The sequence below is a fragment of the Pleurodeles waltl genome, chromosome 1_2 (assembly GCF_031143425.1).
Source record: "Pleurodeles waltl isolate 20211129_DDA chromosome 1_2, aPleWal1.hap1.20221129, whole genome shotgun sequence".
In the NCBI taxonomy this organism is placed as follows: domain Eukaryota; kingdom Metazoa; phylum Chordata; class Amphibia; order Caudata; family Salamandridae; genus Pleurodeles; species Pleurodeles waltl.
This window is the reverse complement of record NC_090437.1, coordinates 1206294992-1206315597: the sequence shown is the minus strand read 5'-3', so window position 1 is coordinate 1206315597 and position 20606 is coordinate 1206294992. Positions and strand designations below refer to the sequence as shown.

Below are 20606 nucleotides of genomic sequence, written 5' to 3'. Positions count from 1 at the left end.
CTTAATAGTGTCCTCCATTAATTAAAAAAAAAAAAAAGTATATTCAGAAATTTACAGAACACTGCTAAAGTTGTAGAAGAATTTCCATGCAAATCATTTCTTAAAATGTATGCTATTATACACGTCAGAAAGAAGCAGCCTAATCCACCTCTCAAATCTAGTAGGAATGCATTTCAGAACATTTGCCAGACGCTATCCACAGCTGTCTTCTGTGCCATAATACATCCTAGAACACAAGTACCTAACTGTGTGGGGGCCACTAAATAACAAGAACAGTGTTACAGTCTTTATATTTGGGTTGGGTTTACTTGGGGGTGGGGATAAGTTTCAACTTATGTAACTGATCCATGGTTGGTCACTTAACTGGTAAAAATTATCAAGGACCCTAAAGGGTTTATTTCAGTTCAAGTATATTGTGCATCAAATGCGGACTGCTGATTCCACTAATCTGACACAATACACTTTCAATTATTTCATCCATGAACCTGACTGAAAGTTTCTTGGCTAGAGCAAAGACAATAGGTGACAGCTGGGCACAACTGAGAAGGAAGCCTTTCAACCCAGAAGATGTTTATATGACAATTCATGACCACTTTTGGAGTGAGATAAGAGTAAGCTCTCAAGTAAAACCTCCCACTTCTGGAATACAGTAAAGGTGAAGGGAAACACAGTGTATTTCAATCACATTCAGGGCCACATAATGGCCTCTAAAAAGGCTACCTAACAGGAAATTTATTAGAGATTATGTCTGCGCATAGGTTTAAATAGAAAACCTACCAATTTTCAAAGGACCATGTTAATTTACTAGGAAAGAGAGGACTTTCTTACTGAGTGTAATATAAGGCACGAGTAGGGTGTGGGAACAAACAAAGCTATCAAACTAGTCTTGTAACTATACTCCCTGGGAAATATTTTCTTAGCACCAGATGCAGAACTTCTTCCATTTTAGGACAATAATAAGTGCTTGCGGACAGACGCTTTACTTTTAAACTACTCAATCAGACTACATGTCAACTCTAATGACAGTACCAGAAGTATTCAGGATGCAAAGGGGGGGGGGGGGGAGTACATTAATCGAAGGTTGTGGTGAATGATTCTCTTGCTGTTCTAAATAGAAGACAGGGTCTGCAATGCACTTGTGTGTCAGGTGTTCGACAGGAGAAACCGGTCTGTATATAGCCACCGGCACAGCTTATACAGGAAGATGAGGATCAGCCTCTCCTTGACTGGAGTCTAATGAGGACTTTCTAAAGCAGAAGACTACAGAATACAAATGTAAAAGCAGCTGTCAACACATTCTGCTAAGAGCTGGGTCTGAGACATCAGAAGCCATACCCATGGCAGTTTACATTCCTTGTTGGAGAGCAGTGGTTCTTAACCTGTGTTCCAAGGACTCCTGTGAGGGTCCATGACTTTGTTCCCAAATTAAAGAATATTACAATTATATTAAAAGTAATACACTAAAAGTAATAAAGTATATGAAAATATAGAAGTAAAACTGAAAATGGGAAAGGTTTTTCTATATTTTAAAGTTCTGTAGTAAAAGCCAGTATCAGATTGACTGAGAGGGTCTTGGACCTCCCAATACATTGACACAGCAAATTAGGTTTCTTCAGCACTTTCAGCATGATCAATGGTAGGAATGGTTTCAAGGCGAAATGGATGCATCTCAACTGTAGTATGCTGATGTGGCGGCATACTCTTTTTTTTTTTTCTTTTTAAAACTGTAATATGGTTTGTGAGAGTGTCTTATTCCAGGTGGTATGCATTTGCGGCATTGCTCTTTGTGGAAACCTGTTTCTGGGGAAGAACTCCTTGGAACACATCAGAAGACAATGTCACCATGGGGTGGACTGAAGAGCTCATCTTCGGAGTTGTCCAAATTCTGGGCTAATTCTGAAAAAAATAAACCTTCCTAGTAGCAGAACAATTATATTTCATACAAGGACTTGTATTGGTTTATTTGGAAGCCCAGATTGTGACTTAGTTGGAGGCTACAAAGGTACCTTGGAGTGCTTGTGTTGACTGTTCAATGGAACTTCAAATATTTTCTGTTTTCTCAAGTGAATGTGGAAATATTTTTCTTGGAGGTGGCTTTTGAAAGATTAGATCCCTGGATGCATTGGAGGGTACATATGATGAAAGGCTGAACTTCTTTTTTACAAATTCTTCTTTGGATCATTTTTTATTAATACAAATTAGCAGAGATAGATGGCCCTGGTGTTTTCTTTTTTTTACCCTTTATTACTTGATTTGTCTGCATACTGAAACCAGACAGTCGAAGTGCAGAGGTTTGTTGACTGCAGAAGGAGCATTTGACAAGCTTTCCCAAACTGGTTCTGTATACGAGCAAGCAGCCATGTCAACTGTGGCATGCTGGATGCCATGAGATGTGGGGCAGAATAACAATCATTGCATCATTGTTTCCTGTGGATACTGTGCTACTACACAAAAAGCTGAAATTATGTCAGAGGCACTTATAGATTTTTCAAAGGCACTTATCATAGATTCTTACTTTAGTACACCAGTTTACACAAACAAGTTGCAAAGCAGTAGGGAAATGTGAATGAAATGGAGGAGTTTTGCGGGAAAGTACATAAGAACCATTTTGGGTGGAGTACAATACTTAATTAGGTGTTTTCCTTAAAGGTACACTAGCATAATTTTTGATGGAGAGAATTGTTGAGTCAGAGAAGATTACAGACATGATCTAAACTAATCCAGACATGTTCAAATCCAAGAGGTCAGCCCAGGTAAGAGATCAAAAAATTATATGAATCTGTCATTTAAGATGTTATAAGTGATGTCATTTAACATCTCATGGGTGACGTGATATGTAAAGTCAAAAGCAGTGCATGGGGGTGCAAATTGTAGTTAGTTGACTAAACTATAAATGGTAAATTTCAGTGGTTTTTCGGTTTTTAAACATTAGTTCTTATCTCCTTACCATGCTTAACTATAACATCACTTTATCCCTTGTTTTTTTAGTGAAGTTTTGTTAGCATGAGCTAAGATCTTATTACCATACCCATCTACGTCACTTTTTACTCTTTTTTTTTTTTGCACAGTGAATTTCTGTGTTTTTTTTACCCCTCAGGTAATCTGTGCCCATTCCCCTGCCCCCCTGCACGAGGCCTTCGGCTATGCAGAGCGGGGAGGGGGCTGGCTGCACCCAACCCTCCATGGACACACAAGCCCCACTGGGGATGGCCTTCAGCTATGCACAGTGTTGGTATAGCCCAGCACCCAACCCATTGCAGGCAGCCAACCCACCACTGCTCACGGCCTGCACAAAGATGGTTGGCTGAAGAGTCTGGTCTAGAACAAGGCTCTTCATTTTTATCGTTTTTCAGTCCAGCGTTACCACTACTGGTACCGCTCTACCTCACTGGGGCCCTTGGTCTGTACCAAGATTCCAAGTGCTGCTACCACGGTTGGCCTTCAGACAGGCCTAGCATCTAGAGGGCTTTCAGTTCCTGTGGGAGCCCAACCCCCTGCTGTACACAGGCAAGGGCTGACCAAAGAGCTTCATCTCTGTCCAAGCTCTGTACCCAAGTCCCCACGCCTGCCCAAACCCTAGTGGATGGCCAACGTTCTGCTGTGCACATCCTTTCAGCACGTGCTGCGTGGATGTCGACAGGGCCGGCCTCCAGCTAGATCCTGCACCTAACACCTGCTGCATAAGGCCTTCAGCTTTGCATAGTGGTGGGTTGGCTCTAAACACAACCGACTGCATGTGGCCAACCTCCATTTAGGCACAGTCTACAGCACGCACAACAGCAGTTGGCCACAGGGTCTGGTCTATGACTAGTCTCTTCTCTTTTAACTATTTTTCAGTACCCTGGGGCTAAATCTCCAGACCAAGGACCCATATTATTTATATGTTTTAGACTTTAGGGGTCAGTGACCTCCACCCTGCCCCTTTATGTTGCTTTTGATTTCCCCCACACCCTGCTTTTCTTGCCCCCCCTCCCCCAATTGAAGGATGAGTGCAAAACTTTACACAAAGCACCTAAAGTAGATAAATGTTTTTTGGGAAAGTTTTGGAGCCAAAGTTATTAAGGAAACAAATATGCCTTACCGATGGATGCTCAGACCTAACTAAGACGCTAAGAAAAACAAGAAAAAGAATCTCTGCTCAAAAATAAACAGCAGGCAGCAGCCGTTCCTGGACATGGTGAAAAGCATTGCATTCACCCGCCCACCCCTGCGGTTTACATGGGAAAATGGAAAGACAAGGAGGGTGTGCTTGTATTTTCTTACAGGGGAAATCGATTGTCGGACAAGACTTTTAATGCAGGACTTGAGAACTCTGATGGCAGATTCCAAAGCAGACACTAAAATGGACCGCAAGGACAAGTTGCTTGTGATCAATGAGGTTTGTGAAATGAAAAATTGTAAAAACATTTATTTATTTTTAAGCCAAGAAAAAAACAGGACCTCTCCACAAGGCCAATCAGCTAATTTTTTTAGTTTGGAATATTCACACCATGGCAAAGCTGCAGATGATTGGAAACTGCATGAAAGGATGCCGGCCACTCTTGTCTTTAGACCCAATCTTTCAAAAGGAGGCCCATTATTCTTTCTTGAAAGAGCATTTTTGCAGGTATTTCCCACACCTTGCTATCACCCAAAAAGTCAGCCATTCATAGATCACCATTTCAGCTTCACTGTAGCAGATAACAGGATCTGGTTTCAACACTTATTAAAGATGGGGCGCTTGTAAAAATTGGTCTTTGCTTTGTCTTGTATCCGAGAAGGATATTTCATCCTACGGTGTATGAAAACCCACATTATCAGTCTCCAAACATGCACTGGCGGTTGATATGTTTGGCCACAGCAGCTAAATTCAGAGAAAAACAGCAAATGAAGGACTTACAAAAAAATCGGACAGAATGAAGGAAAGCAATTATTCTAGCAGATCCCAAGGAGGAGGTCTTTAAAACCGTTGATGAGGAGAAGCCAGTGCAGATAGAGACCAGTCAACCAGAGAAGCCAATCAAACCAAATTAAAAAAGGCAAAGAATTCAAGCAGCAGGGATTGATGAAGAAGAACTTATCCTAAAAGACTGTTGGAATCACACTTGGGAAATTGACGTATTCTTACAGTTGAGTCTTTAAATCAGAAAGCCAGATAAACCTTGTAAGTAATGCTTTATTGTAGATTAATAAAAATCATTGCATGTACTCACCGCGGAAGATAAAAAATACATATAATCAATAAATTAAAATCAATTATTACAAACAGCCTCTCCCCAATCATTAAAGTGAGCATTATACAGGATTCGAATTGGGTTGAAGGGCCACAATCTTTACGTAACATGTATATGTACACCGTAAAATTAAAATACGTGTAGTCAAGAAATTAAGCAACGCACTCCAATCTCATTGTGTTTAGATTTTGATTAAATTAGGAAGGGCCAAATTCATTTCAATTGACAGCCACTATCACTGGGTTGCTACATAAAGGACCAAATGGGGCCTGAGATGGTACCTGTCAAGGCATTTCTGAATCACACTTCTACTTACAAAGACCCATATTTTAGGTTTATTTGCTTTTAAATAGTACCTATAGGAAGAGTCTTTCAAATGCAGTGGGGGTAGAAGGCAATATAGGTGTTCATACAATGTCTCTAAAAAAAACCCTAGTATTATGCCCATGCCGAAAATAAATAGAGCTACGGTATAAACTAAAGTATAGAAGGGCAACAAAAGTTTGAAACCATAAACAACAACAAAAAAACTCAATTTGCAATAAATACAGCATTAACCAATCGCTAAAATGCAAACCAGTACAACTCCTGTTCCATGCCCCATATGCCTTAAATGACTTAACAAATGGCGAAATCGAAAAGTGCCCTGCGAAACCAAATTTTAAATCATACAGGAGCACAGTGTTTATTAAAGGAACAACCCTCTGATGTGCAATAAAAATGTTGTGGCTCTACAGGCAAGCTGTATGTTATGCCCATTTAAAAGTGCCATCATGGCCCGGTGATAGAATCTAGTATATAAGGCTCACAACAAGGGACAAATCAATTCTGCCTCATAGGAGTCATCAGGCAGATATATAAAAATAAAAAAAATGTACAACACTTTCTTTGAACAAGCCGCATAGGCAGCAATGGGGGACTGGCCAGGTTTGCTTCCAAACTGGAACCAGGTCTTTAGATGGAGAGGCTCCCATACAAAATAGTAGAAGAGAATGTTTTACAGTGCCTCAGATGTGAGTCGTTAAGTATGGCTGAGGACTCCAAGTGGTGTCAGATTGGAGAACTGACCATCCGTGACTCTCCAGCCAACTCTGCTTTGTCTAGTGACCAGGAGTGGAATTTAAGTGCCGTACTGGTGATTTTTTTGAAACACCAGAAAATCAATTTTTGAACTTCATGCTTCAGATAGTTTAGGACAGTCAAAGCTTGCTTGAGTACAACTGGACAGGTAAACCTGTCATTAGGCTGAGACCCCATTTCCAACAAGAATTGGGTGACCAATGTGTCAACTGGAGCTGCTCTCGGCTCCCAACACAATTTTGTTTTTGCACCCCACCTCGGTGGTGCTTGATGAAATAAACCAAACTCCAATCTCACCTGTGATTGCAAAATATGTTTCAGAAGACTAAAAAATGCTTTTGAACAAGACTGATTGGAGCTGGTTAAGAAAGGGAGCATCTCGCCCGTTTAATCATTCAGAACCATTGGTGAGCGAAGGGAGAAATTTAGCTCTGATGACCTACAATAAATAAAGCTGCGATGTACTTCATAGCTTTTTTTTAATCAAATCAAATCATTAACATTTATAAAGCACGCTACTCACCCGTGCGGGTCTCAAGGCGCTAGGGGAAAGTGTGGGGGGGGGGGGGTTACTGCTGCTCGAAAAGCCAGGTTTTTAGGAGTCTCCGGAATGCAGAGTGGTCCTGGGTGGTCCTGAGGCTGGTGGGGAGGGAGTTCCGGGTCTTGGTTGCCAGGAAGGAGAAAGACCTCCCACCTGCCGTGGAGCGGCAGATGCGAGGGATGGCAGCGAGCGCGAGGCCAGAGGAACGGAGGAGGCGGGTGGGGACGTAGAAGCTGAGGCGTCGGTTAAGGTATTCCGGTCCCTTGTTGTGGAGGGCTTTGTGTGCGTGGGTGAGAAGTCGAAAGGTGATCCTTTTGCTGACTGGGAGCCAATGCAGGTGTCTCAGGTGTGCGGAGATGTGGCTGTTGCGGGGTACGTCGAGGATGAGGCGGGCCGAGGCGTTTTGAATGCATTGCAGGCGATTTTGGAGTTTGGGGTGTTGCCGTAGTCCAGGCGGCTCGTGACGAGGGCGTGGGTCACGTTTTTTTTTGTGTCGGCGGAGATCCAGCGGAAGATCTTGCGGAGCATGCGGAGGGTGAGGAAGCAGGCGGAGGACACAGCGTTGACTTGCTTGGTCATGGTGAGAAGGGGGTCCAAGATGAAGCCGAGGTTGCGGGCGTGGTCTGTGGGGGTCGGTGCGGTGCCGAGGGCTGTGGGCCACCAGGAGTCGTCCCAGGCGGACGGGGTGTTGCCGAGGATGAGGACTTCCGTTTTGTCAGAGTTCAGCTTTAGGCTGCTGAGCCTCATCCAATCTGCGACGTCCTTCATACCCTCTTGTAGGTTGGTCTTGGCGCTGGTGGGGTCCTTGGTGAGGGAGAGTATAAGTTGGGTGTCGTCGGCGTAGGAGGTGATGATGATGTCGTGCTTGCGTACGATGTTGGCGAGGGGGCTCATGTAGACATTGAAGAGTGTCGGGCTGAGCGATGAGCCTTGAGGTACGCCGCAGATGATCTCAGTGGGATCTGAGCGAAACGGTGGGAGGTAAACTCTTTGGGAAAGGTTTGAGAGGAAGGAGGCGATCCAGTCCAGGGCCTGGCCTTGGATCCCGGTGGAGCGGAGGCGGGTGATTAGGGTGCGGTGACAGACGGTGTCGAAGGCCGCCGAGAGGTCGAGGAGGATGAGGGCGACTGTTTCACCGTTGTCCATCAGGGTTCTGATGTCGTCTGTGACTGAGATGAGGGCGGTTTCCGTGCTGTGGTTGGTTCGGAATCCGGTTTGTGAAGGGTCGAGCAGGTTGTTGTTTTCCAGGAAGGTGGTCAGCTGTTTGTTGACGGTCTTCTCTATTACCTTGGCTGGGAAAGGCAGGAGAGAGATGGGGCGGACGTTTTTCAGGTCGCTCGGGTCAGCCGTAGGTTTCTTTAGGAGGGCGTTGACTTCGGCGGGTTTCCAGCATTCGGGGAAGGTAGCAGAAGAAAAAGAAGAGTTGATGACGGCCTGGAGGTGCGGGGCGATGATGTCGTCGGCTTTATTAAAGATGAAGTGAGGGCAGGGGTCCGAAGGGGCGCCGGAGTGGATAGAGTTCATGATGGATTTGGTTTCTTCAGTGTTGATGTGGGTCCAGTTGTTGAGGGTGAAGGCCGGGGGTGCGGGTTCGGTGATGTTAGGTTGGGTCTGGTGTCCGAAGCTGTCAACCAGATTAAAGGCAAATCGTAATTGATGGGCCAGACCTCTCCTTTGAAATAAATGCTCTTTATATGATAATCTTGCATCCAGCGTAGCTCCAAGATATTTATAGTATTTGGCTGCCTCTACCTGCTTGCTGGCCGCTTTCCACTTGAACTTAGTATGAATAACTATTGGTTTTGTTGAAAAACAGATCACTTTTGTTTCGTTATGATTAATTTCCAGGCCCAGCGTTTCAATGTATTCTACCAGCTTGGCGATTAGGAGCTGGTGACCCATCGGCGTCTGGCTAAGCAACACGATATTTTCAGTTTATTGTAAACACTGCACTGGTTCATTTGCTAATTTGGGAGGATCGCTTACTACTTCCGCTAGTCGGAAAACAAAATCTGCCATTGGCGCAAGCACACTCTCCTGCTTTAAACCAGTATGTTTTGCGACCTTCCGGGTGGTTCCATCGCCACTGGCTATTTTAACTTGTACCCAGGTATCTGAGTACAAGTTGATCACGACCTCCTGCAGCTTTGGTAAAACTCCCAGGGTGGCCATCTTTGCCCAGAGTTGATGTTGCGGAATCCTGTTCAAAGCAGCTTTCAAATCAACAAAGCAAGCATATAGGGCAGTGTTTCCTTTTAGCTTTTTCTGCAAGCAGGGTAACCAGAAGAAGATTAGCCATAGTGTTTATTCCATCCGTACGTCCTGTCTTTATTTTCGGAATGATCTTGGCTGCAGAGGCCCAAACTTCCACATCTGTCAGGGTAACTAATCTACAATTCACCGGGTCAGAGAGAGAGAGAGAGAGAGAGAGACAGATTTGAAAATAGGGTGCAAGATGCTGCTTCTCCACAATGTCAGTACAGAATTGATAGTAAAAACCTGCTTGAACAGCGGAGTGAAGTATGAGGCGCAAAATTGTTGATCATGTTTAAATAAGCTATTAGGAAGACCATTCGGGCCAGGTGCCCCATCTGATCTTAGTTTCTTGAGAGTGAGCTGCACTTGCGGGACTGACAACTATGGGTCGTCTAAAGAGATTGACAATGAAAATGACACAGAAATGCGTTTGCAAGAGAGTTGATTTCGGCCCAGAAATGATTGCCAGATAAAACCTTTTTTGTACGGGTCTGGATGTTTTTATCCACGCAGATGGTATAGAACGTAAAGTTCAGATAAGCCTACTTGGTGCCTTCATGAGGGTGGATAGCTTGTTTTTAAAAACATTAACTGCACTCTAGAACCAACTTCCAAGATGTCAGTCTGTGAATATAATTTGCATATACACATTGTGCATACAATATCCATAGAGCATCTTGAAGGTTGGCACTTCAATCAGTTAATATGTTTGGTTTTTTCTCCATTCACTCTCACTTACCCCAACCATGCTATATGGACTTGCATGCAACTGACTTCTAGTCCCGCCCACTCCCAGAGACTACTTTCAATATTTGTTTAACACAGGAGTATTGTGCCCGTCTATCTGTTTAATCATGGATAGTATTCAATCCTAAAAATTGTTTTCAAGGTTGTAATTAAGAGAAGCAGAGTAGGACCGCTGTTTTCCATATTGGAGCAACACCTATATTCATAAAGAGGAAATAATAAATAAGGTTTGCAGACTTACCGAGAACTACACAATGGAGACGGCTACTGCATGATACATATATATTCCTAAAACTTAACACACATTAGACTACCTCCACTTGTTGTCACCAGGGCCTGTGGCAGTCAAATATTATATTAAAGAAAAGAATAATTTTCGAGACAGCACTCCATGAGGTACATCCATTTACTGTTGGTACCAACACGGAGTGGAGTATAGGGAATTATTATTTTCCTTGTGAACATTGTTGACTGGTGCATGCCGCCGCAGACACGGTGTTGGTATGGGGGAGGTGGTCTTGTTCATGCCAAGCTTTGCGAATATATCACCTAGAGGCAGTTGAAAGTAGATATTTAGAATTAGGACCTGGTTTCCATAGAAAAAGCGTTTTTTGACTTGGCTATATCTTTGGCTCCATTCGATGAATCTTCATGAAATTTGTAAAAAAAAAAAAAAAAAAGAGGGGGGGGGGGGCGGTGGAAGGCCAATTAAAATGAGCTTCCCGTGTTAATTCCCATAGACTTAAGTTAAAACCATGAATTCAAGGATTCATATAGGATAAATACATAAAAATTATTATTGCATGCAAAATAGACTGAATCCAGTGCAAAATGTCTATCAATCAAACAGGATTTGTAAAGTGAGACTCATCACCCCCGAGGGTATCCAAGCACTTGCAGGTCTCAATAGCCTATTCCAATAGCCAGATCTTGAGGGCTCTATGAAATTCCAGATGAGGGGTGATGGTCCAGAGATGCGTGGGGAGGCTGTTCAAGGTTTTTGCTGCTATGTGGGAAAAGGCATGTCCTCCTCTTCTGTGGATGCACGGACAAGTGATAGGGAGGCAGAGCGCAGTCTTCTAGATGGTTGGTGGTAATTTAGGCAGTGGTTAATGTGGGCGGGTTCTTGGTTGTGTACAGCTTTGCACGAGGAGCCAGTGAAGTTGCCTGAGGTGTGGTGTGATGTGGAATCGCCGAGGATGATTCTGGCTGTGGCCTTCTGTATGGTCTGATGTTTTTGTAGGAGTTGCGAGGCAATTCCTACGTACAGGGCATTGCTGTAGGCTAGCCGACTGGTGATGATGGCCTGTGTCATGGTGTGTCTTGTGTGCAGGATAGCCGCTTGAAGATCTTACGTAGCATGCGCAGAGTGAAATAGCAGGTGGAGAAGATATTGTTAATCTTTGATCCCATGATAACCCTGTGGTCATTGATGATTCCAAGGTTTATGGCATGTTTGGAGGGAGTGGGTACAGGTCCTAGTTTTGAAGGCAACCAGGAGTCGTTCTATGTGTGGCTGCTCATGTCAAAGATCAGAACTTCAGTCTTGTCTCTGTTTAGCTGCAGACAATTTTCTTTAATCCAGTCGGCTGTCATGTTCTGTGGATGTTGGTTTTGGTGGTGGGGTCATCAGTAAGCAGGAGGATGAGTTAGGCGTCGTCTGTGTAGGCGATTACCTTAAAGCAGTGGGATCTGACGATATTCGCTAACCAGGGTAATGTATGCGGTAATAAGTGGGGGACCGAGGGATGATCCTTGGGGAACATTTGCATCTTAAATCAACCCAATGCAATTTTCATATATTGACAATGGCATATCAACCATATTATTTTAAATACTGTGTTGAGATATCACTCTGTGGGTTACTTCCACAACCTAGGATTACCAGGATGTTGTGTCATTACAGTAATGACTTGCATGTTAAAAGAACCAACCCCTACATTGCGAAAGTCAATATATTTTAGAACCAAAGTTGCCTTGTAAGATAATACACCAGGATCCTCATTGCATCAGAAGCTTGAAGTGTGCACTACAATGTTTTTATGCGTAGTTGGTACAAAGATTTGTCCTTCCTTGGACGGTGTTATCTAGTATGTAAGTGAAATCATAACAACTGTCTCATAACCTGTAACGGTTTAATGACCAAATGTCATAATAGTTTAACTCCTAGGAACACCGCCAAATCTTCATCAATATTGTGGCCATGAGGATACTTAGTGTTGAGCTACACAATGTATATGCTTTACAGTCACCTCAATAACTTCTCTCGATCTCCTCCTCTCACATGCTGTTTGACCCTATCACTGTTTCTTGACTTGCCTGGTATTCTTCCCAGAAGGCGTTGTGTCTTGCTTTGATTGTAAGTTGTTTTTCTCATTTTTCTGCGCCTCGCCTCCGGCGCTTCTGCCCCCGTTGTGCCCCTCTGATTGCTGTTTCCCCGATCGTGTACTGTGCCATTACTGTATTTCATACTGTGTGTTTTCATATTGTGACTGCCTTTAATTTTGCTCGATTTTTTGTGCCTTTTGCCCCTTGTGCGCTCCCCCTGCTCTCCGATCCCTGCCGCTGCCTCCCTGCGGCCCCGCCCCCCTCGCGCCCCCATTCGCCGCTCCCTCCCGCCTCCCAGCTGCTCCTCCCTCCCCCTCCCCCCTCCCTTCTTAATGGCTGGCGCTGCCAGAGGCAAGCCCGTCTGCGCCCGTCCGCGCCTGGACCGCGCCCAGCGCCACCCCCCCTGGTCCTCGCGCCCCCCGTATCCCCTGCATCCGCTACTCAACCAACGAACTCCGCGCACTCAACCCCGGCCCCTCCGCAGAGTGCTTCCTTGCAACCCCGAAGCACACAAAAGGACCTTTCTCCTGCCGCACCTGCAACTTCTCCTGCGACAGAACAGCGAAGCCAACAACAAGAACTTCCAACACCAACCACCTGAACTGCATCCTCATCAACACACGCTCCGCACGAAAACACGCCATCGAACTCTGGGACTTACTCGACACCAGCGCCCCTGACGTGGCCTTCCTGACCGAAACCTGGTGGAACGACTCCTCGGCCCCGGACATCGCAATCGCCATACCGGAGGGATACAAAATCACCAGAAGAGATCGAACCAACGGAATCGGCGGCGGAATAGCCATCGCCCACAAATTTACCCTCAAAATCCACACCCACACGGACGACACCCTCAAGACAGCCGAACACCTCCACTTCCAGATCCACACGGACCCCAACACGACCCTCAGAGGAACCCTCATATACCGCCCTCCAGGACCAAGAGCCCCCTTCAGCGACACCGTCGCCGACCTCGCGAGCACCCACGCCCTCGCTTCCCCAGACTACATCCTCCTGGGAGATCTAAACTACCATCTGGAAAATAACAACGACGTCAACACCGCATCACTGACCTCCAACCTCCTCAACCTCGGACTCCGTCAACTGGTCAACACTCTCACCCACATCGCCGGACACACTCTTGACCCCCTCTTCACCTCAAGCAACCACATCTCTTTCAGCCACACCTCCGAACTCCACTGGACCGACCATCACTGCGTCCACTTTTCCTATATGAAAATCACCGAACACCACCGCATCCCTCTACCTCCTCACCGCCGCTGGGGAAAAATCACCCAAGACCAACTAACCAGCACCCTCGTCAAAAACCCACCACCCGACTCAACCGACCCGAGCACTGCCGCCATCAACCTCCATCAATGGATCCTCGACTGCGCCAACACCTTAGCCCCACTCAAGAAACCCACCGCCAACCAAGGAAAGAAAAAACCAGCCTGGTTCACAGACGAACTGACCGCCTCCAAAAGCCTCTGCCAGAAGCTCAAGAAGAAGTGGATCTTAGAGCGCACACCCGACAACCTCGCCTCCCTCAAAGACGCCAACCGTGAACACCACCAACGGATCCGAGTCGCCAAGCGCGCCCACTTCACTGAACGCATCAACAACAACGCCCACGACTGCAAAGAACTCTTCGGCATCGTGAAGGAATTCTCAAACCCCCAACGCCAACTCCAACGACATCCCGCCCTCCCAGAAACTCTGCGACGACCTCTCCACCTTCTTCCACCAGAAAATCACAACCATCCATGACAGCTTCAACGGCACTCCGCCGGCAGACCCCACCCCTGACATCTCCACAGACGCCTGCCGCCTCACCGCCTGGACCCACGTGGACGACACCGAAACAATAACAACCATGAACACCATCCACTCAGGCTCCCCCACGGACCCATGCCCACATCACGTGTTCAACAAAGCCAACGCCATCATCGCCCCCAAACTCCGCAAGATCATCAACCTCTCCTTCGACTCCGCCACCTTCCCAGACAGCTGGAAACACGCAGAAATCCAACCCCTCCTCAAGAAACCCAAGGCTGACCCCAACGACCTCAAAAACTTCAGACCGATCTCTCTCCTCCCTTTTCCAGCAAAAGTCATCGAGAAGATCGTCAACACACAGCTCGCCCACTTCCTCGAAGACAACTCCATCCTAGACCCCTCTCAATACGGTTTCAGACGAAACCACAGCACCGAGACTGCACTCCTCGCCGCCACAGATGACATCAGAACTCAAATGGACAACGGCGAAACCTCGGCCCTCATCCTCCTCGACCTATCAGCCGCTTTTGACACAGTCTGCCACCGCACCCTACTGACCCGCCTCCATGAAGCCGGCATCCAAGATAAAGCCCTCAACTGGATCTCATCCTTCCTCTCCGACAGAACCCAGAGAGTCCGACTCTCCCCTTTCCGCTCCAAAGCCACCAACCTCATCTGCGGCGTCCCCCAAGGCTCCTCCCTCACCCCTACGTTGTTCAACGTCTACATGGCCCCCCTCGCTAAACTGGCCCGCCAACATCACCTCAGCATCATCTCCTACGCCGACGACATCCTCGGGCGCACCCCTTCGGCCTGGAACGACTCCTGGTGGCCCACCGACTTCGGACCCCCACCCACCCCAGCCAGCCACGCAAGAAACCTCGGCTTCATCCTGGACTCCGCCCTCACCATGTCCAAACAGGTCAGCGCCGTCTCCTCTTCCTGCTTCAACACCCTTCGAATGCTCCGCAGAATTTTCAAGTGGATCCCAACAGGAACCAGAAAGACGGTGACCCAAGCCCTCGTCAGTAGCAGACTTGACTACGGCAATGCACTCTACACAGGCGTCCCAACAAAAGACATCAAACGACTCCAGCGTATCCAAAATGCATCCGCCCGCCTGATCCTCGACATACCCCGCCGATGTCACATCTCCCCTCACCTGAAGGACCTCCACTGGCTCCCCGTGGACAAGAGGATCACCTTTAAACTCCTCACCCACGCTCACAAGGCTCTACACAACACCGGACCTACCTACCTCAACTCCAGACTCAACTTTTACGCCCCCACTCGTCAACTCCGCTCTGCCAATCTCGCCCTCGCCATCGTCCCCAGGATCCAGCGCAAGACCTCCGGCGGCAGATCCTTCTCCTTCCTCGCCGCCAAGACCTGGAACTCTCTCCCCTCCTCTCTACGCCAGACCCAGGACCTCCTCACCTTCAGGAGACTCCTCAAGACCTGGCTCTTCGACCGCTAACAGCTCACCCCCCCCCCCAGCGCCTTGAAACCCTGACGGGTACATAGTGCGCTTTACAAATGAAATGATTGATTGATGTTCCTTCCTCTTTGTCTGTGCTTGCATTGCCTTTCCCCCCCCCCCCCCCCCTTCCTTTTCCTCGGGGTGTCCTCAACCGTTCTCCATGCCACTGTTGTGGTTCATTAGACCAGGGGGCTCGAACCTTTTCTGTAGTGAGACCTACTTCTGATCAGTGAAAAGCTACTGAAGGCTTAACAACTTGGGTATTGATACCACATAACTCCAGGCCGAACTTCACTGACTTCAAGCTATATGTCCAAACAGACAGATTCTTGACTAGGGGCACTATGACAGCCTGCCATGGGCGGCAGTGAGAGCGGGTCTTTAGGGATGTACTAGCATGTGTGCGTATGAATGGGATATATTTGTATGGGTGACTGAGAGCTTGTATCATATAGACTTGCAGCACAGGACATACCTCTTGCCATATGTGGCACTGTTAAACGTATAACACAAACATACAATCATTTTTTTTTTTTAAATGGGAGAAATTTAAAGTGCAGAAAAATGTTCTGCAAAAACGTTCACAATATGGAACATTTTTCTGAACTTTACATTTCTCTCATTTAAAAAGAAAATTGCTGTATTTTTCAGTTATACATATGGTACAGTGACTACAGGCCACTGGGAGCAAGAGGCCTGCTGTTTGTAATTGTGACATTTTGAAATGGGAGAAAATTAAAATGAAGAGTTAACCTAATCGTTAAGGTAACTTTTCATTTTAATTTCCTCCCATTTAGAAGCACTCAGAAACATCATTTTGTTCACGCCTCCAATATTAAGTTGACAAGAATTTTTATTTAGGAGTTAAATACCCTAGTGCTTCAGTTCTTCGCCTCTGTGCACCAGCCATAAATCTGACTGAATACGGCTCATTATCAGGCCCTGCTATCTGCATTCTGATGATGATGTAAAATAAACAGCCTTCCCTTAAATTTAAAAAGGAAAATATGAACTTGTGCTTATTAAAAAATGAACTCAAGGCTGTGAGCTACTTTGAAAGTGTCTGGGGGCTATTGGTAGCCCATTATCAACTGGTTGCAGACACCTGCACTAGGACTTTATCTGTCCTGTTCTCTGAAGCCACCACAGTAATAATCAGATCTGTTTGCCTAGAAATCAATTTTTGACTGGAGGGAAGTTGGCCTACAGTGTGGAATGCACAGCCGAGAAAGATGTTAGTATCATGAATGGTCTCATTTAATACAGCAAAAGCAAGTTATTGTAAAAGCAAGTTGAAAAGTATGTAAAACTACACTACAATGCCTTAAAGTAGTTCTAATGTTGTAAATTATTTTTCATTTGTCTTGTGGAATATAGGCTTACCAATTAGCTTTAGGATCAATGTTTTTAAAGGCCATCTCTTTCTGTACTCTCTCACAATATATCAGGTCTTAAGAAAGAACTACAACCTTGCAATCAGGTTAGGGGACGAAATCTATTTGATCTGTAGTGTTACATAAATGCCAAAAAGCTATGATTTTTTAACCCCCACTGAAATTTAATCTGTGCCATTAGCTCAAGTATGAATTCAAGAAATCCCTGTTGATTATAATATTGGGGAACCAATAATAAAAATAAAAAAACACAGTCCTTACCTCTTGTTTATCAACTGCAAAGACGCACAACTGAGGCATGCATGTTCACCAAAATTTCCTAAAAAAAAAATGTAAAAACACAAACATTCATATAAAACAAAGTTCAGGGAAGTTTGGATACAAAACATTAAATCATTCTCAAATAACAGGTATTTGCACTTACAATGATAGCCCTAATAAATAGGAAATGTTAAGAGGACAGCAAATCCTTGCCAAAAATAAAAAAACAATACTAAAACAATGCAAACCACGAAAGAGTAAATATTGAAGACTTAGAGACGAACTAAAATAATTACGCACAAAGAAATACAAAGGTTAGGAAGAAGTTCTAAAGAATTGATGGTACTAGATGCGAGTATGCTGACGTGACCTTAAAAGATTTCTTATTCCATAACCTCAGAGTTATTGACACTGAAAGAAGCCATCCAGAACAACCAAATGCTTGAGTGTGCTAATGGAGAGGTGAAACCTTGCAGAAAACAGCAAATTATGTGACTATTGGATAGAACACTGATGATTCCTTGCTTCAAGTGCGTAAAATAAGAGTTAGGGTAGCAACAAAAATATTAAACAATATTAACAAACAGCGGAGGCAGCTAGTTTAACCCTATGATCAGGTAGTTTCAGAACTCGTTTTTGGGAAGGCTCTGAGTAGGTTTAACATTTTTTGTTGCAGAAAGTGGGTTGAATGCATGTAACTACCCTCCAGAGGAGTGGTGGGTAGCTAAACAAAAGTCAGTAACAGTGATGAAGAAGGCCTATGAGTGGGCTTGTTGCAAGTATAATGGCCATGGGTATGTCCAGACATTGGTCCCTTGCTGACAGTGCCACTGGAACCACGCTACACCGACTGAAGAGCCCTAATCAGGGTGAGACCGATCTTGGTTGCTTGTGTTCCGGTTCAACAAGGACTTGGCTCTGCAGATCGGCTGGACTGTTCCCATTGGAGCAGGACCAAGACTGATTTGTATATGGCTTGAATCTGAGGGAGCATGGAAGGCAAAAGAACAATACGTTGGAATGCTAATCCGAGCAACTGCTGGTGGTGAGAATTGTTGCGATCATCCTCTCCCGTCACCTTTTGTGTGTTTGAAGGCCCTAGAGAGACATGGGCGGGGAGTGTTGGCCGCATTAGTGACAAGCTCATTCTAACACTGGAGAACACATTAGAATAAATGTAACATCCGCTATCAGAAGATTCCTGCTGGCAGCATCAGATATTAACTTTGTCAGTATGGCGGATGACAATTTGTCATCAGCTGCACTAGCACTAGCTCCCTCAGAGTCGCTGACAACATATTGCTGTCAAGTGAGGCAAACTTTGCCCAATGATGGCCTGAAACCTCACACCACAATCGTGCAAGAGGAGTTGTTGGTACGAGGCTGGATTGTGGGCTATACTTCTACTTATCCATACTTATCACAAATACACAGTGCTTGAAATTGAAAAATAGAAGTGCAGGTACTCTGTAACAGAGTACCTGCTTGTTTCGGAGAAGTACCAGTACTCTCCAATTAAAAGTATTTCGTTTTTCTTGAGAAGTGCAGGTACTCTCCCTCTCAAAATAATGTGCCGGTACCCAGTACAGGCCCATTTAAAGCACTACAAATACACTATATCAAGTGCACACTGCAGTTTCCCTATATTGTGGTTCAGCATTTGCTTGGAAGTTGACTGCTCAAAGCCAAACTATATTGCCGTTGCTACCTCACATACAAAGATTGTTGAAAGGTGCTACACATATACCATCTTTGCGCACAAAATTGAAATATCGCCCAATTTCGAACTATGGAACAAAGAAGATTTGTGACAAGCTCTACTCACAAGAAGTCGGAGTAGAGCTATTGCAAGTCTCATGACTTTGGGAGCATGACGGGTCCGCTCGACCATATCCGAGACCCCAGTATGGCATGATCCATGGGGCCAGATGTCGAGGAAAAGAACAGAAAGGGATGTGTGAATAGTGGGTCCATCTCGCTCATCGACTGAAGCATTAGATACCTGGATTAGCTGAGAGAACATGGGGATGTGAACGGCTATAAGGTACCACTAGGACAAGAGCATCTTGGATACAGTCACGTCCGTGCTCGTCCTATGTGAGAGGATGTGGCGCTAGAGCTGCCGACTTTGGAGCGGAGGAACTAGGTTCGAGACTCGGCGTCAGCTCAACAGCCTGTGATTCTGTACAAATCACTTAGTTCCCCCTGTGTCTATCAAAAAAACGTGTCCTTGTTTAACGTTACTGGTGCTCATGAAAAGCGCTCCAATACCTTCGGGTCGAGTTGGCGCTACATAAAACAGCAACAAAAAAATGCAAGTCCATGGCGTATGCAGCTGCCTGGGGCACTGGGTAAATAATAGGAACGCGGGCACAGTGTATTCACACAAATCTTGTCTCCTCCTTCTCCAGGACCTTGCTCTGCCCAGCTCTCTCCTTGTGGCAGCAATCAAAGGCTAGGAATATATTATTTACTCTTAGCCTTGATGTACGGCACCAGTTCTGTTATCTACCCTCTTCGTATTTACATTTACCCTTGTCACAGTACCTGGTCATACGTTTAACCCTTTCGTCTTGCTCGCCTTAATGTCTTGCTTTAGGCCTTTAGACTTGCTCTTTGCTCCTGCCCTTGGCCCTGTTCCCTGTGCCTCGCCTTGCAAACTGCCGCGTCGGTCTACTCTTTACTCCTATCTCTCACCACTGATCCTTTACCTCCAAAGATCAGGTATATTCAACGTCCCCTCCACGTACAACTACCACGGGCCTCCGGGGGCGGCTACACACGACGGTCAGATGGGGTCACATCTTCCCACACCATTTTGCTCCTTACCATTAGCAGCCTCCCTGGCAAGTACTCGTGGGAGCTGAAGGACGGGCGGCTTGCGGCAGCCTCGCATCAGGAAGGAAGCCATGGGCGCCAGTGTCTGGAGAGGCTGGGTGCGTCAGTGGGAGGAGGCCTGGAAGCCGGGCTGGGGCTGACTCACTGGCAACGGCGAGATCTCGTAATCCAGCGTTCCCATGTCCCTGGCACCGTCCGTTGTCTGTCCTCAACCGGCAGTGGCTGTCACACAGAACGAAAGAGGGGCGGAGATTGTCACAAGACTGTGCGCCCATTGGATGCCACAGTCAGCGAACAGAACGACACCGCACGCGACGGCAGGATGCGACTCACGCTATTAAGTACGTCATCAGCACCAGCCGGGACGCTAATCTCAGCGCTCGGTGACGGTCCGGGGTTGTTGAGGAGGCATTGTGAACTAAAACGGTGCTATGTAATTACTGCTTTGTTACCAACACGAGGGTTGAGATGTCTGCCGCTCGTATTGTCTTTGGTCCTGGGTTGTATGCTACCTACGGCGGTCCCGCCCAAAACACACCCGTCAAGTCATTCTCCTTTCGGTTAAACACCCGCAAAATAAACCCGTCATCACCCACAAATGAACTGAGCTGCACATAGTTCTGTCTCTTAAGTGTAGCCTAATTTAATGCTTCAGGGATCAGTTTTCCCCACCAACAGAACGGGCGTTT

General features: G+C 46.0%; 1 protein-coding gene and 1 pseudogene across 1 annotated transcript in view; one reads left to right on the top strand and one right to left on the bottom strand.

The window, feature by feature from the left end:
• Positions 1-20155, bottom strand: part of LETM1 (leucine zipper and EF-hand containing transmembrane protein 1) — a 309671-nt gene extending 289516 nt beyond the window's left edge. Inside the window, exons 1-2 of the mRNA XM_069203864.1 lie at positions 19909-20155; positions 17080-17137 (exon numbers count right to left, since the gene is read on the bottom strand). Coding sequence (XP_069059965.1) covers positions 17080-17137; positions 19909-19990 — 140 coding nt within the window. The 5' untranslated portion in view covers positions 19991-20155. The remainder of the gene's footprint in view (positions 1-17079; positions 17138-19908) is intronic.
• On the top strand, positions 4219-5065 carry LOC138253231 (ribosome biogenesis protein BRX1 homolog pseudogene; annotated as a pseudogene).
• Positions 20156-20606: the final 451 nt, after the last annotated feature.